This window comes from Lissotriton helveticus, chromosome 5_1 (assembly GCF_964261635.1).
Source record: "Lissotriton helveticus chromosome 5_1, aLisHel1.1, whole genome shotgun sequence".
NCBI classification, from domain to species: domain Eukaryota; kingdom Metazoa; phylum Chordata; class Amphibia; order Caudata; family Salamandridae; genus Lissotriton; species Lissotriton helveticus.
The window spans coordinates 374,266,000-374,278,400 of record NC_136065.1 but is presented as its reverse complement, the minus strand read 5'-3'; the positions used below and the strand labels follow the sequence as shown (position 1 = coordinate 374,278,400).

The following is a 12,401-nucleotide window of genomic DNA, read 5'->3' as shown; positions in this document are numbered from 1 at the left end:
TCAGGCTTAACTCGGAGGCAATGTGTAAAGTATTTATGCAGCACACAAACAGTAATAAAGTGAAAACACAAGAAAATTCCAATTCCAATTTAAAAAATAGAGTACATTTTAATAAATGATTTGACACTAAATCAACAAAAATCCAATCAGTCAAACCGGAAAAATACATTTTTACATTTTAAGGTGAAAACTACCACCTAAAAGACCAAAGGACCAGCCCTGGACATCTAGTTGCATGAGACTGGGGCAAAGTCAAAATTTCTGCCGACCGTGATGGAGCACGGGTCAGATACAAGGAGTGCATTGGATCTGACCTGAGTTTATCTTCAAACTTAAAAGAATTTTCAAAGAAAAATGTTTGAGAGGCTAAAGTTCAGCGGGACAAGGCTGCTGGCAGTGTCTGAGGAGGAAGCGTAGTCATCGGGGAGCCACTGGATGAAGTCGCTGTGAAGATTTCTATGTTTGGACATTGGTTTTAGGTCGAGCCTGGGCAGCGAATACGCTGCTCTGCAAGGCATGCTGTATTGAGTTATGGAATAGAAACTCTGCCCATTTCTTGCCCATCTTTGCAACTGTCTCCTGCTACTGTCCTTTTGAAATCGTTGCTTTTGATTCGTAATAGGCTTAGTAGTCCCTCCTTGGTACCACCTTGTCTGCGTTTGTAACCTTCCATAAGGACTGGACCTTTTACTTGTGTTGTTACATGGTCTGCTTTATCTAGTCTGCGAGCACTATTTTCTTTAATGGTCTTCCTCTATTCCACCCACGCTGTGCTTTCCTACAAGGCAGCATGCTGCTTGCTTTTATATTTTTAATAGTAATGGCTTCGGGTCCGCTTTAACTATAGTAGCCACACTTATTTATTTAATTTGCGACGTGTCTGCTTTAACTATAGTGGACACGCTTCTTTATTTATTTCATTTCCCAGCATTGTCCGCTTTAACTTTAGCGGCCGCACTACAGAACCTTTGTTTATTTATTTTTTATTTTTGAGTGAAAGCGCCCCATACCGCACTTGCACTTTAATGTTGCCCGCGCCCCTTTCTTTAGATGCTGCTCATTGTAACCTAAATACAGTGAGCAGCATCTAAAAAAAGGGGTGCAGCTACCATTAAAGTGGTCTTGCATTAGCAAGAGTTTGAGCTATTGGCATTATAAATAACAATGTCTTTTATCTGTGTGTTGGTTTTAAAAACGTAAATAAAAGGCATTGTCATTTACAATGCCAATAGCTTAAATTCTCGCAAATGCGAGACCTATTACATTGAAAATTTTATTTGTTAGGAAGACGAAAATTTTCAGCAGGATGGAGTAGCAGACTGTAGCCGACGAGGGTTTCATGAGGCCGGATGCCCCTTCTTGGAGGAGCTGCTGAACAGGATTTGTTTGTGCAGAGAACATAGCGGAAGCTGGCGTGAAGTAAGGCCTATCGGCGATGCATCTTGGTTGATCCACGAGCAGGTAGGTCCCAGTCTTCTCTCGGGTCTCAAAGCAGTTTTAAGCCAAAAAGTTTTGAAGTCCCAAGTTTTGGATTTTGGCTAGCTGGGCACCCTTAGCACCACTTCCAAGGGTTCGGGACTCGATGGACTTCGACTTGGGGGGGTCAGCAATCACTCAGGCTAGGTCCATGTGTGGGTGCAAGATGGTTGGAGCCTTTTCTGTCTCTGAGGCTGTGATCAGGAGGCCAGCCAAACAGCCCTTGGAGTCACTTTGACAGTCCTGTGTTCAAGCAATTGAACAGAGCTTAAGAAGCAGGGTAGACCTTTGAGGGTTCAAGGCAGGCTACATGCAGAATGGGCTAGTGTGAAGCCCTTTGTCTGAAGGCAGGACGCAGCCTATTGACTTGCAAGTGAGGATGTACCGCTCTATCCTGCCAGTGATGGCAGATTGAGGCACACCTAGTCCCTCTATTGTGTTACTGTCTTGGAGAAATATACAAAGACCAACTGGCAACTACACCAAGTCATGTGACCTAGGAACAGGCTTCAGATACCATATAGTTAGGGCATGAAAATGCCAGCTTTCTAAAAGTGGCATTTTAAAACTTAAAATCCTATTTTACCATTAAAGAGGATTTAACATTACAATTTCTCAGACACAAAACATGGCTTTCCTTCCTGCTCCTAATCAAAAGTTAGCACTTAAATGTAAAAAGGCAGCCCAGTGTTACCCTATAGGAGAGGTAGGCCCCACAGCAGTGAAACACAAATTTGAGAGTTTTTCACAACCAGGACATGTAAAATGTAAAAGTACATGTCCTACTTTTTAACTACAATGCACCCTGCCCGGGCGGTCTGTCTAGGGCCTACCTTAGGGGTGGCATATATGTAACAAAAGGAGAGTTTAAGGCTTGTCAAGAGAGTTGTTTTGCCAAGTCAAATTGGCAGTTTGAAACTGCTAAAATCCATCTGTGCCCTCCTTCTCTGCTGCCCTTTGCTTCTCCTGCCCACCCACCCTCTGCATTGCTTTCTTCTCCCCTCTTCCTCCTCTTCTGTTGTTTTCATGGGAATTTGAAAGTACCTGGCTCTAAAAACTGTTTTATCACTCTGCACCAGTCACCTGCTGTCTGTACTTATACAGGGTGTATGATCAGCCAGTGTATTTAATACCTTCACTGTCTCTATTTTATTAACGCATTAGGTTGAAAGACTGCCTACACATAATTTGAAAGGTAACGTTTGCCAATGTTATCAATTTTTTTTTTTACTGTAACTATTGGCTTGTGTATAATATCATTACACCCCGAGTTGCTTCAATATATATGTAAATTTATAACTATTCACCACACACTGAGCACACGTTTGCACCTTGTGCCGCCTGCATTTGATTGCATCATTGATTGTATTATGATATGTGAAAAATACATTGCACTCTAAAATCGTTTAGAGTCTTAATGGGTAATTGTTACACATCTGTACCCCAGTGAAATTGACATTATTATGTGGGTAGATCTGTGCCTTACACCGACAGAATCATTGTAAGTGTTGTAAACTCCTTCAGATATGGCACATCGTTTCTCATGAAATGTTAAGTGTGCTTATGCCGTACTCTTATTGCGCAGGTCCACTACCTCTTTTCCATGTTAGCCTCCCTTCCTCTATCAAGTCTAGTACATCTTTCATCTTCCCCTGCAGCCCTCACACCTCTTCTCACATGTGCCAAGTCTAGTACCCGGTGCCAGTTCAGTTGTGTGGTCTGGTTCCCCCCCTGCTAAAACACCAGAGTGAAACACAATACATTGATTAACAATATTGTTCTATATGGGCCACTCTGGAAATGCACTAGAAAAAGGTATCCTTTTCAGAGAAATATCAGCTTAAATTATATACTGCTAAACATGTACTACCATTAGCCATCGCAATATTGACTCTCTCCCAGTGTGGTGTGCTTTGATAACATATTTAGTCAATTAAACTGTGGTAACTCTAATGATTGTGATATAGCTATTGAAGAACAATTGTTCCAGCCTGAGACCATTTCGTGTAATTTAAAGGACCATACTGACTGTAATCACAAACCCATAAAATATGCTATTTTCGGCCAGTGTAATGTGATGCATATGGGAAAACATGATCAAACACATACTAGTAAACATCACTTATGGGTACAGACTAGCATTAAATATGCACTGATAGTGTTCCATTTTTTTTTAAGAGAAACTACAATGTTAACCAGAAAGGAAGCATTTGCCCCAAAGTCTGGATCCAAAGCGAGTGATCTGATCACCTTAGCTACAGCATCTAATATCTTCTATCACATTTGATATACCTTCAGAAAAAAATCTGTATGTCTAACTCTCTAAATTTTGATGGAACTATGAGTTTTCTTAAAATCGAAACTCAAAATGAATAAAATGGAACTAAAAAAATATTGAGAATTTTCGATCTAACTTCTGTTTTAGGAGAACACAATTCCTGATTAATTATTGTGCGCACTCCTGACTTAAGAGAACACACTTCCGGATTCGAAAATACATTCAAGTTAGTGGTTTCATAAACTGCAGTGTAACAAACACATTAGAATTAGAAAGATACCCAAAGAAACAAGGAATCATTTCCTCAAACTGTATCACTACCATAATACACCTCATGCATCAAAATAAAACATGTATCACCGTCCTTGAAGTGATGAGGCTCCTAGATTCTCCATCAAGTCAAATAACAAACTGTGCAAAAATACAAGTTTATAATCCATAAGGAATAGTTCTGAATCCGGACACAGAAAATAGAATTTGTCTCCATAAACACCCAGTATCCAGTTCAGCCTCCATTGATTCCGAAAGATGATCATAAAACATTTCCAAAGGTTTCTTTTACTCTGGCATCAAGGGCCTTGCTGCAGCAACAATGTCTCGAGTACCTAGCATGGAAGCTTTGGACAGTTAGGAACTTATATGCAGTGACTTCCAGAAAGCTGCCCCACCTGCAAGCCTCCTAAGAGTCCTTTAGCTTCATGGTACATGTAGCTTCCTTGAATATACACATGCATCCTGCGTGGTCCATCCAGCGAAGACATGCTTCTCTCCCAGTGGAGCCAACTCTCCGCAAGCACCACCCTTTCCTTCCTCTAAACACGCATACAGCCTGGCAGTTCAGAGTACGTAACTTCCATGTTTGTTAAGGGCGAGGAGCTGTTTGTAGACTACAGATCATGATTTTTGGCAAGATCTCCCAACCTGCCCAAAAAACCCACTATCTGAGCAGGGGAGCTCCTGGCTTACCCTCACTACTGGCATAGAACTTGTACATTAAATGTGAAACATGAATATTGGGGTCCGGTTCTGCGCTTGTCGAGTGCCATGATATGGTTTGGTTACAAAACCAAACAAGATGGCTTATCCTTGAGAATGTACAAAAGTAGTGATCATGGGGGGATGTAGATATGGTTCTAATTTTGAATCAGAATTAGTGGACTTTCAAACTCTATAGTATGAATGCTGGCATAAATTCATGCATTGAGTGCAAATTCTCTGATTCACATTTATTGTCATCCATCGCCTGCAACCTTTTATTGTTGTTGCATGTCGTAATATTTTTTTCTAGACAGATAGGGCCAGATGTACGACTGTATTTTGCAGTCGCAGAGGGGATTTCAGCCCCTTTGCGACCGCAAATTAGGTAAGCCCAATTTACTAAACCTATTTTGCGAGTCGCTAATCAATTGGTGATTCGCAAAATCGGTTTAGCGACCCGCTATTAGGAAGGGGTGTTCCAAGGGTATCCCTTCCTGATAGCGAGTCTATATCCCATAGCCAACGCCCCATCCCAAAAATAAATTGCCACAGCCTCTCTGCCCCCCCAAGAGGCAGATGGGGGCAATAGCCCCTTATCTGCCCCCGGGGAGGGGGGGGGGGGTAGAAACCCTCTACGCATCAGGGATTTTATTTTTCAAAGTTCAGGGGTGAGGTCTGCTCAGAATGAGCATGCCAATACCCCCTCAGAAAAATTGCCACAGTCTGCCCCCCAGGAGGCAGATATGGGCAATAGCCCATGATTTCCCCCCCCCCCACCCGACTCTGGAGGGGGGGCAGAGAGCCCATTAGGTGCCAGCGATTATGTTGGCTTTTTTTATACATAGGGGTGGGGCTATCCAGAATGGGCATACCAATGCCCCCACCCCCACAAAAATAGCCACAGTCTTTTTGCTCCCCTTGGAGGCTTATCAGGGCGATCGCCCCCAAACTGCCCTTCCCCAGTGCGGCAGAAAGCCCACAATGCACTGACCTTTTTTTCACAATGTGCCTAGCTGTGGATTTTGGGTCCTAGCGCAGCCGGCACCTAGGGAAACCTAGCAAACATGCACATTTTTCAAAACCAGACACTAGGGGGAATCCCGGATGAGGTGACATGTGTGCCTCCCACCAGGTTCTGTTTATTTATTTATTTATTTGTGGGTTTGTACCGCGCTAGAATCGACTCCCAAAGGAGTATCTCTGCGCCCAACGCCAGTGAATAGATGGAAGAGGAGAGCTGAGGCTAGATAAGATGCAGAGACTGGAACAAAAATGTTTTCAGCCTTTTCCTAAAAGTTAGATGGTCCGAGCACTACCTAAGCGAGATAGGGAGTTTGTTCCATAGTGCTGGGCCGATGGAAGACAGGGCTTTACCACCCTGTCTCGCCTTTTTTACAGTGGGGGTTTAAAGAAGTAATTGGTTGCTTGACCGGAGGGAGCAAGCTGGATTGTAGGGAATACATTTTTGGGCCAAGTACAGGGGGCCCAGCCCATGTAAGCCCTTATGGACCGTACAGCAGGTCTTAAATTTGACCCTTTGACGAATTAATAACCAGTGTCATTTTTCTAGCAGGGGGCGTGAAGGTGATCTGGGAGGGGCATTTAGGACCAGCCTTGCCGCAGTGTTTTGCACCACTTGAAGCCTGCTGAGTACTCCCTCATTAGCCGATGCCAGCAGCCGTTGCAATAATCCAGGCGACTGAGCACCAAGGCCTGAACCAAGGTTTTCCTGGTGATGTCTGGGAGTAAAGGAAACACTTTGCGGAGTAGTCCAATTACATGCAAACAGGACCCTACTGTGTTATTTGCGTGGTCCTTCAAAGACAGATCTTGGTCCAATCGGACCCCCAAATTCTTCACCACCTGCTTAGGGCTGGGAACAGGACCTAGATCGGAAGGCCACCAGTCAGGGGTCCACAGCATTTTGGCTTCCCCAAAAAGCATAACCTCTGTTTTTCCAACATTGCATTGTAGGAAATTCGAGGCCATCCACTGTGCGACCGCCTTCATGCCTTCAGAGAAGGACTGTTTAACCGCAGGGGTGAGTGATTTAAATGGAAAAAGGAGCTGAGTGTCATCAGCATATGACACTGGGATAAAACCAAAAGCTCTCATGATCCTAGCCAGGGGGGCCACATAGATATTAAAAGTGTAGGGCTCAAACAAGAGCCCTGTGGCACGCCCTTTGTGATCTCTACTGCAGCAGATCAAAAAGCACCCATGTTAACACACTGTGTGTGGCCGGATAGGAAGCTCCTCAGCCAGGCCAGTGAAAAAAACCCTCAAGCCAAATCTCTGCCAAACGCCCGAGCAAGATGTCATGAGATATGGTATCGAACGCTGCCGATAAATCCAATAGCACCAAAATCACTGAGTGTCCCTTGTCCTGGAACATACGAAGGTCATCTGTCACTGAAAGGAGTGCAGATTCAGTGTTGTGATTTGGTCTGAAGCCGGACTGAGAATATTTCAGACTCCCTGTACGTTCGATAAAGCTCGAAAGATGTATATTTACGTGCTTTTCCCTTATTTTGCTCAGGTACGGAAGCAGAGATATAGGTCAGAGGTTGGACAGATCTGTCCAAGGGATAGAGGGATTTTTCCGGATGGGTCTCACCCATGCCTTCTTCCACTCCTGTGGAACTCTGCCCTCGGAGAGCGAGAGGTTGACAAGGGACTGGATCACGGGACCGAGCACCCTGTCAACCACTGGCATAATTCTTGCCGGAATGAGATCTGAAGGGCAGCCACTCTTAATTAGACCAATGATGTCCTCTACCCCACCCAAGGAGGCAGCAGGAAACTTGGTAAGCACGGCAGGATTAGCTAACCTCTTTACCTGAGGCAACGCCACAGGTCGGCCCATAAATAGGCTTGAGTCAGTGATTTTATCATATATCCCTTCGATCTTACTGGTGAAATATAGGGAGATATCGTCACATAGTTGTTGTGACGATACGTCAGAACATTCACAGGCTGCAGGTTTAGTGAAAGTTTGAAGAATCGATAAAGGACCTTAGGGGCATTACCTGCCTCCGTGAGCTGAGAGGCAATATGGTTTTTGCGAGCAGCTCTAATGTCCTTATGGTAGGAGGTCAAAGCAGTGTGGTAGCATATTTTATAATCCTCCAAATGGGACGATCTCCAAACTTTTTCAAGCTTCCTGCTACCCAGAATCCCTTGCAAACCTCAAACTTTGTTTAAAAAAAACACATGTTCCTCACATTTCTGTGATGGTAAGTGGAATCTGCATGGATCCACAAAATTACACCCACCTCCCATTCCCCAAACTCTCCCGATAAAATTGATACCTCACTTGTGTGGCTAGGCCTAGTGCCCGCTGCAGAAAACGGGCCAAAACGCCACGTGGAAACACCACATTTTTACAGTGAAAACTGACCCTTTTTTTCAAAGTGCCTGGCTATGGATTTTGAACCGTAGCTCTGCCAGCACCCAGGGAAACCTATACACTTTTAAAAACTAGACAACTACGACAATCCAGGAGGGGGTGACTTGTGTGACTCTCATCAGGTTCTGTTACCAAGAATCCCTTGCAAACCTCAAATGTTGTTAAAAAACACATTTTACTCATATTTCTGTGATGAAAAGTTCTGGAATCTGCGTGGATCCACAAACTTCTACAAGCCCTGAATTTCCCAAAGTCTCCCGATAAAAATGGTACCTCGCTTATGTGGGTAGGCCTAGTGCCCACGACAGGAAACCGCCCAAAACACGATGTGGACACCACATTTTTACAGTGAAAATTGACCCTTTTTTCAAAGTGCCTAGCTGTGGATTTTGAACCCTAGCTCTTCTGGCACATAGGGAAACCTAGCAAAACTATACATTTTTGAAAACTAGACACCCATGGAAATCCAGGATGGGGTGACTTGTGTGGCTCTCACCAGGTTCTGTTACCCAGAATACCTTGCAAACCTCAAATTGTGTATAAAAAAATTATTTTCCCCCATATTTCTGTGATGGAAAGTTCTGAAATCTGTGTGGGTCCACAAACTTCCACCCACCCCACATTCTCAAAAGTCTCCTGACAAAAATGGTGCCTCACTTGTGTGGGTGTTTAAAAGTGCCGTGGCAGGGAAGGGCCGAAAACGTATTGTGGCAACATCAAAATTACCTATCACAAAACTACCTGGTTTTGAAAAGGGGCTCACCTGGGTTTTTGGCCCTGCGCTCGCCGGCCATCTAGGGAAACCTACCAAACACAGACATCTTTGAAAACTAGAGACCCAGGGGAGTTCAGGGAGGTATGGCTTGTGTGGACCCCCACCCCCCATGTTTTCCTACCCAGAATCCCCTGCAACCTCAAATTTAGCTGAAAAAAATCAACTTTTTCTCAAATTTCTGTGTAGAAAGTTGTAGGATCACCGGGCTGACACAAATTTCCTACTACCCAGCATTCCCCCAGGTCTCCCAATGAAAATGGTACCTCACTCGTGTGGGTGGGCCGACTACCGGCGACAGGCAAGGGCCCAAAACATATTGTGAGACATCAAAATTACCCATCACAAAACGACCTGGTTTTGCAAGGGGGAGCGGCACTTGGGTTTTTGGTCCTTGATACCTATTTTTCACTCTTTATATTTTACCAAATTAATTACTAAATACCCGGTACACAATGAAAAATCATTGCAAGACGCAACTCAGTTATTGGCTCTGTGTTCCTCTGGTTCTTGGTGAACCTACAAGTCCTATATATCCCCACAACCAAATGGTCCAGCAGATGTAATGGCAGATTGCTTTCAAAAATCTGTCATACTTAGAAGAACCTACAGGTGAAAACGTTGGCACAAATGCTGTTTTTTTCAACTTCAACTTTTCAATTTTTATTATTTTCAACGGTTAGTTTCTATAAAAATCCTTGAAGGATCTACAAAAATGACCCCTTGCTGAATTCAGAATTTTGTCTACTTTTCAAATATGTATAGATTTCCAGGGTCCAATATTGCTTTCACACCCGTTTCTACCACTAATTGGAAGGTGGTTGACAGCACAAAAAGTAGCAAAAATGGGCTATGTCCCAGTAAATTTCCAAAACTGTGTAAAATATCTTTGTTTTCTGACAAAGGTCAGTCTGTCCCTGAAAGCTAGGAAGATGGTGATTTCAGCACCACAAACCCTTTGTTGATAACATTTGCAGAGAAAAAACTAGATGCTTTCTTCTGCATAATTTTTTCCCCATTTAAAAAAAATAATTTATAATTAGCTGTATTTGGGCAACTTTCGGGACCCCCTCCAGGGGAATCCACAAACCTTGGGTACCATTAAAATCCCCTTGATGTTAAAAGAAAAGAACACAGATTTGGGGTGGATAATTATGTGGACAAAAAGTTACAGGGGGCTATGCGAAAACTAGACCAAATTGCCAAAAAAGGGTTAGCACAAGGTGGGAAAAGGCCTAGCAGCGAAAGGGTTAACTATGCTTCTGGTGTTGTAAACAAAACGTCAACTGATCTAAGCTAAATAGCCACTGCTGGCTGGACATCTGACCACAGACATGGAGTGCCCTAGGACCTCCTGAGAGATCAGTGCTTACAATGCAGGAAACAGGCAAAGTGACATTACGTGTTGTCAGTGGTGAAACAGAATCACATGCCCATTCATTAAAGTGCAGCAACTCTTGGTTTTGCCTTCTTTAATTTCTGTCACATTACCAGAAAACCACAAATTGTTAGTGAAGGTAGAATTTTCTACATGAATGGGTCTGTGCTGGCCAGGTAAGATTTTTCTGATTTTGTTTTTGCAGAGGATTTTGGTGGCTAGTTAGATCATCCATGGGCCCTCAGTTATGTTCACTTTATTACTGCACCTCAAGTGGACATTTAGGATTAACTAAGGGCTGTTTTTCATTTTCTTTCTCTCTTAGGGATATCAAAAATAAAATATGTATTTACGGGCCGAGGAGGATGGCGGGCGGACATCGCTGCGGAGCTGGGACCGTCCGCCAGAGGTGCGCTGGTCCTGCCCACCGTATTAGGATGCGCCCCCACACTGGCGGGCACATCCTGGTAGGTTAACATTGTGGACGGTGCTGCTGGCTGCAGCACCTTGCGCAATGTTAAAATACCATGTTTTGCTTTGCGATGCACACCGTGGCAGGCACTGCACGGTGCCTGCCAACTTGAGCATGGAAATGTAGGCGAGTACCATAGGTACCCCCCAAGTGCAGCCACCCACCCCCCACCCTCCTGGGGCGCCGCAACAGGCCTCGTGGCAAAACACCGTATGCCTGTCCATGGTGGCATCGCCGCCATGGAAAGGCCGGTTAAAGCTGGCATCCTAATCTGGTGGACGGTGCCTGCTAGGCACCGCCACCATTTTGGCCTCCCTGGACTGTCCACCAGGTACTCGGGATGATTGCTGGTGGTGGGTGGTCTTTGCGTCCGCTGCGGATGCATTCATGTTCCCAGCGCCATCCTAATCTGCCGGTGGGAAATATCAGTTCGATGGCGGAAGGACCGCCACCGCAGGGCGGGCGGTTGCCACCGCCAGCCTTGCGATGTCGGTCCTTCCGCCATCATAATCAGCCCCTTAATCACTGGGTATTTCCTCTCCCAGTCTCCCTATAGCAGTGAATGAAATCTCACTTCAAAGTCACCTTCAAAGAAAAAGAAAAAAGAAAAAAGGTTTAGAGGAACCATTTTTGCTAAACAGTAGAGACGTAATTTGTTAAACATTATATGTGGAATGATAAAATCCAAGTTGTGCATTAAAATTATTCAACCTACTTTCCAAGTGAAGTATGCCCCTTGGACATTTTGGAGGAATGTGTTGACACTGTTGTAAACTACCATTTATTGTAGTCATTTTGTGTTCCGAAGACTTTCATAACACACCTGTTTTAAACAGTATCCTCCTCTTTGGCATTTTCATTGTCTCTAGAGCATTACACTTTAGCCTTCAACAACTATAGCTGCTCATAAAATAACATCCCTCGTTAAATTAATAAACATAATTCATATTTTTATGATATGAAAACAACCCTCTTATATACTAGAAAAAGTCATTGTGGTATGATGACTAATGGTTTGTCACCACCGAGTTTTTGCCCAAGCACCCTTATTCATCAGAAACCAATACTTATTGCAAGGAGAAATGTGTAAATAATTACCTCCGAGGGTGTGAAGTTGTGCATTCACACATGGCCAATATTGTGACTATGGGAGAAAAGTGTATGCACAGTGAGGGAAACTTTGACTGTTATGGCAAGTGTCTTTACAATGCAGGCCAACATTATTTTTTGAAGTAAATCGACACATAGTAGAGAAAAGCTTCCACTATGGATATGTTTGTAATATTGGCGCTAGAAAGCATGGAGGCTGAGGCACCATGAGCCCAGGGAATTGCCTCCTCACAGGTAGACACAAACCCTTTGCCCCTTTTCTTGTGCCCAGAGCGATGATCAAGCTTAGGTCTTAAAACATTTCTCCATGTTTGTATCTGCTGCTTGTCGTCATGACCAGTCACTGTTTACTGAGGATTAAAGACCCCAATAAGAGATTGTTACAAAAGGAGTATCCTATTCTTCCTCCAAGAGTTTGGACTCAGTCATCTTTGTCTTCTATGTGCATTTTCCGAACAGTTGGTCTCCTGGCTGGGGTTTGGGTCTGCCTCAGGGAGAAGTCCTGAAAACAAGATACCATGAGCGTTA

The 12,401-nt window shown here is 44.0% G+C and overlaps 1 protein-coding gene across 2 annotated transcripts in view; it reads right to left on the bottom strand.

The window, feature by feature from the left end:
* Positions 1 to 11,528: 11,528 nt before the first annotated feature.
* The window catches only part of TMEM82 (transmembrane protein 82), a 108,522-nt gene continuing 107,649 nt past the window's right edge, over positions 11,529 to 12,401 (bottom strand). Inside the window, exon 6 of one of the 2 annotated variants that reach the window (XM_078642524.1) lies at positions 11,529 to 12,375. In XM_078642524.1, the coding sequence (XP_078498650.1) occupies positions 12,295 to 12,375 (81 nt within the window). In that variant the 3' untranslated portion in view covers positions 11,529 to 12,294. The remainder of the gene's footprint in view (positions 12,376 to 12,401) is intronic. The other variant, XM_078642525.1, reaches the window with a different exon arrangement.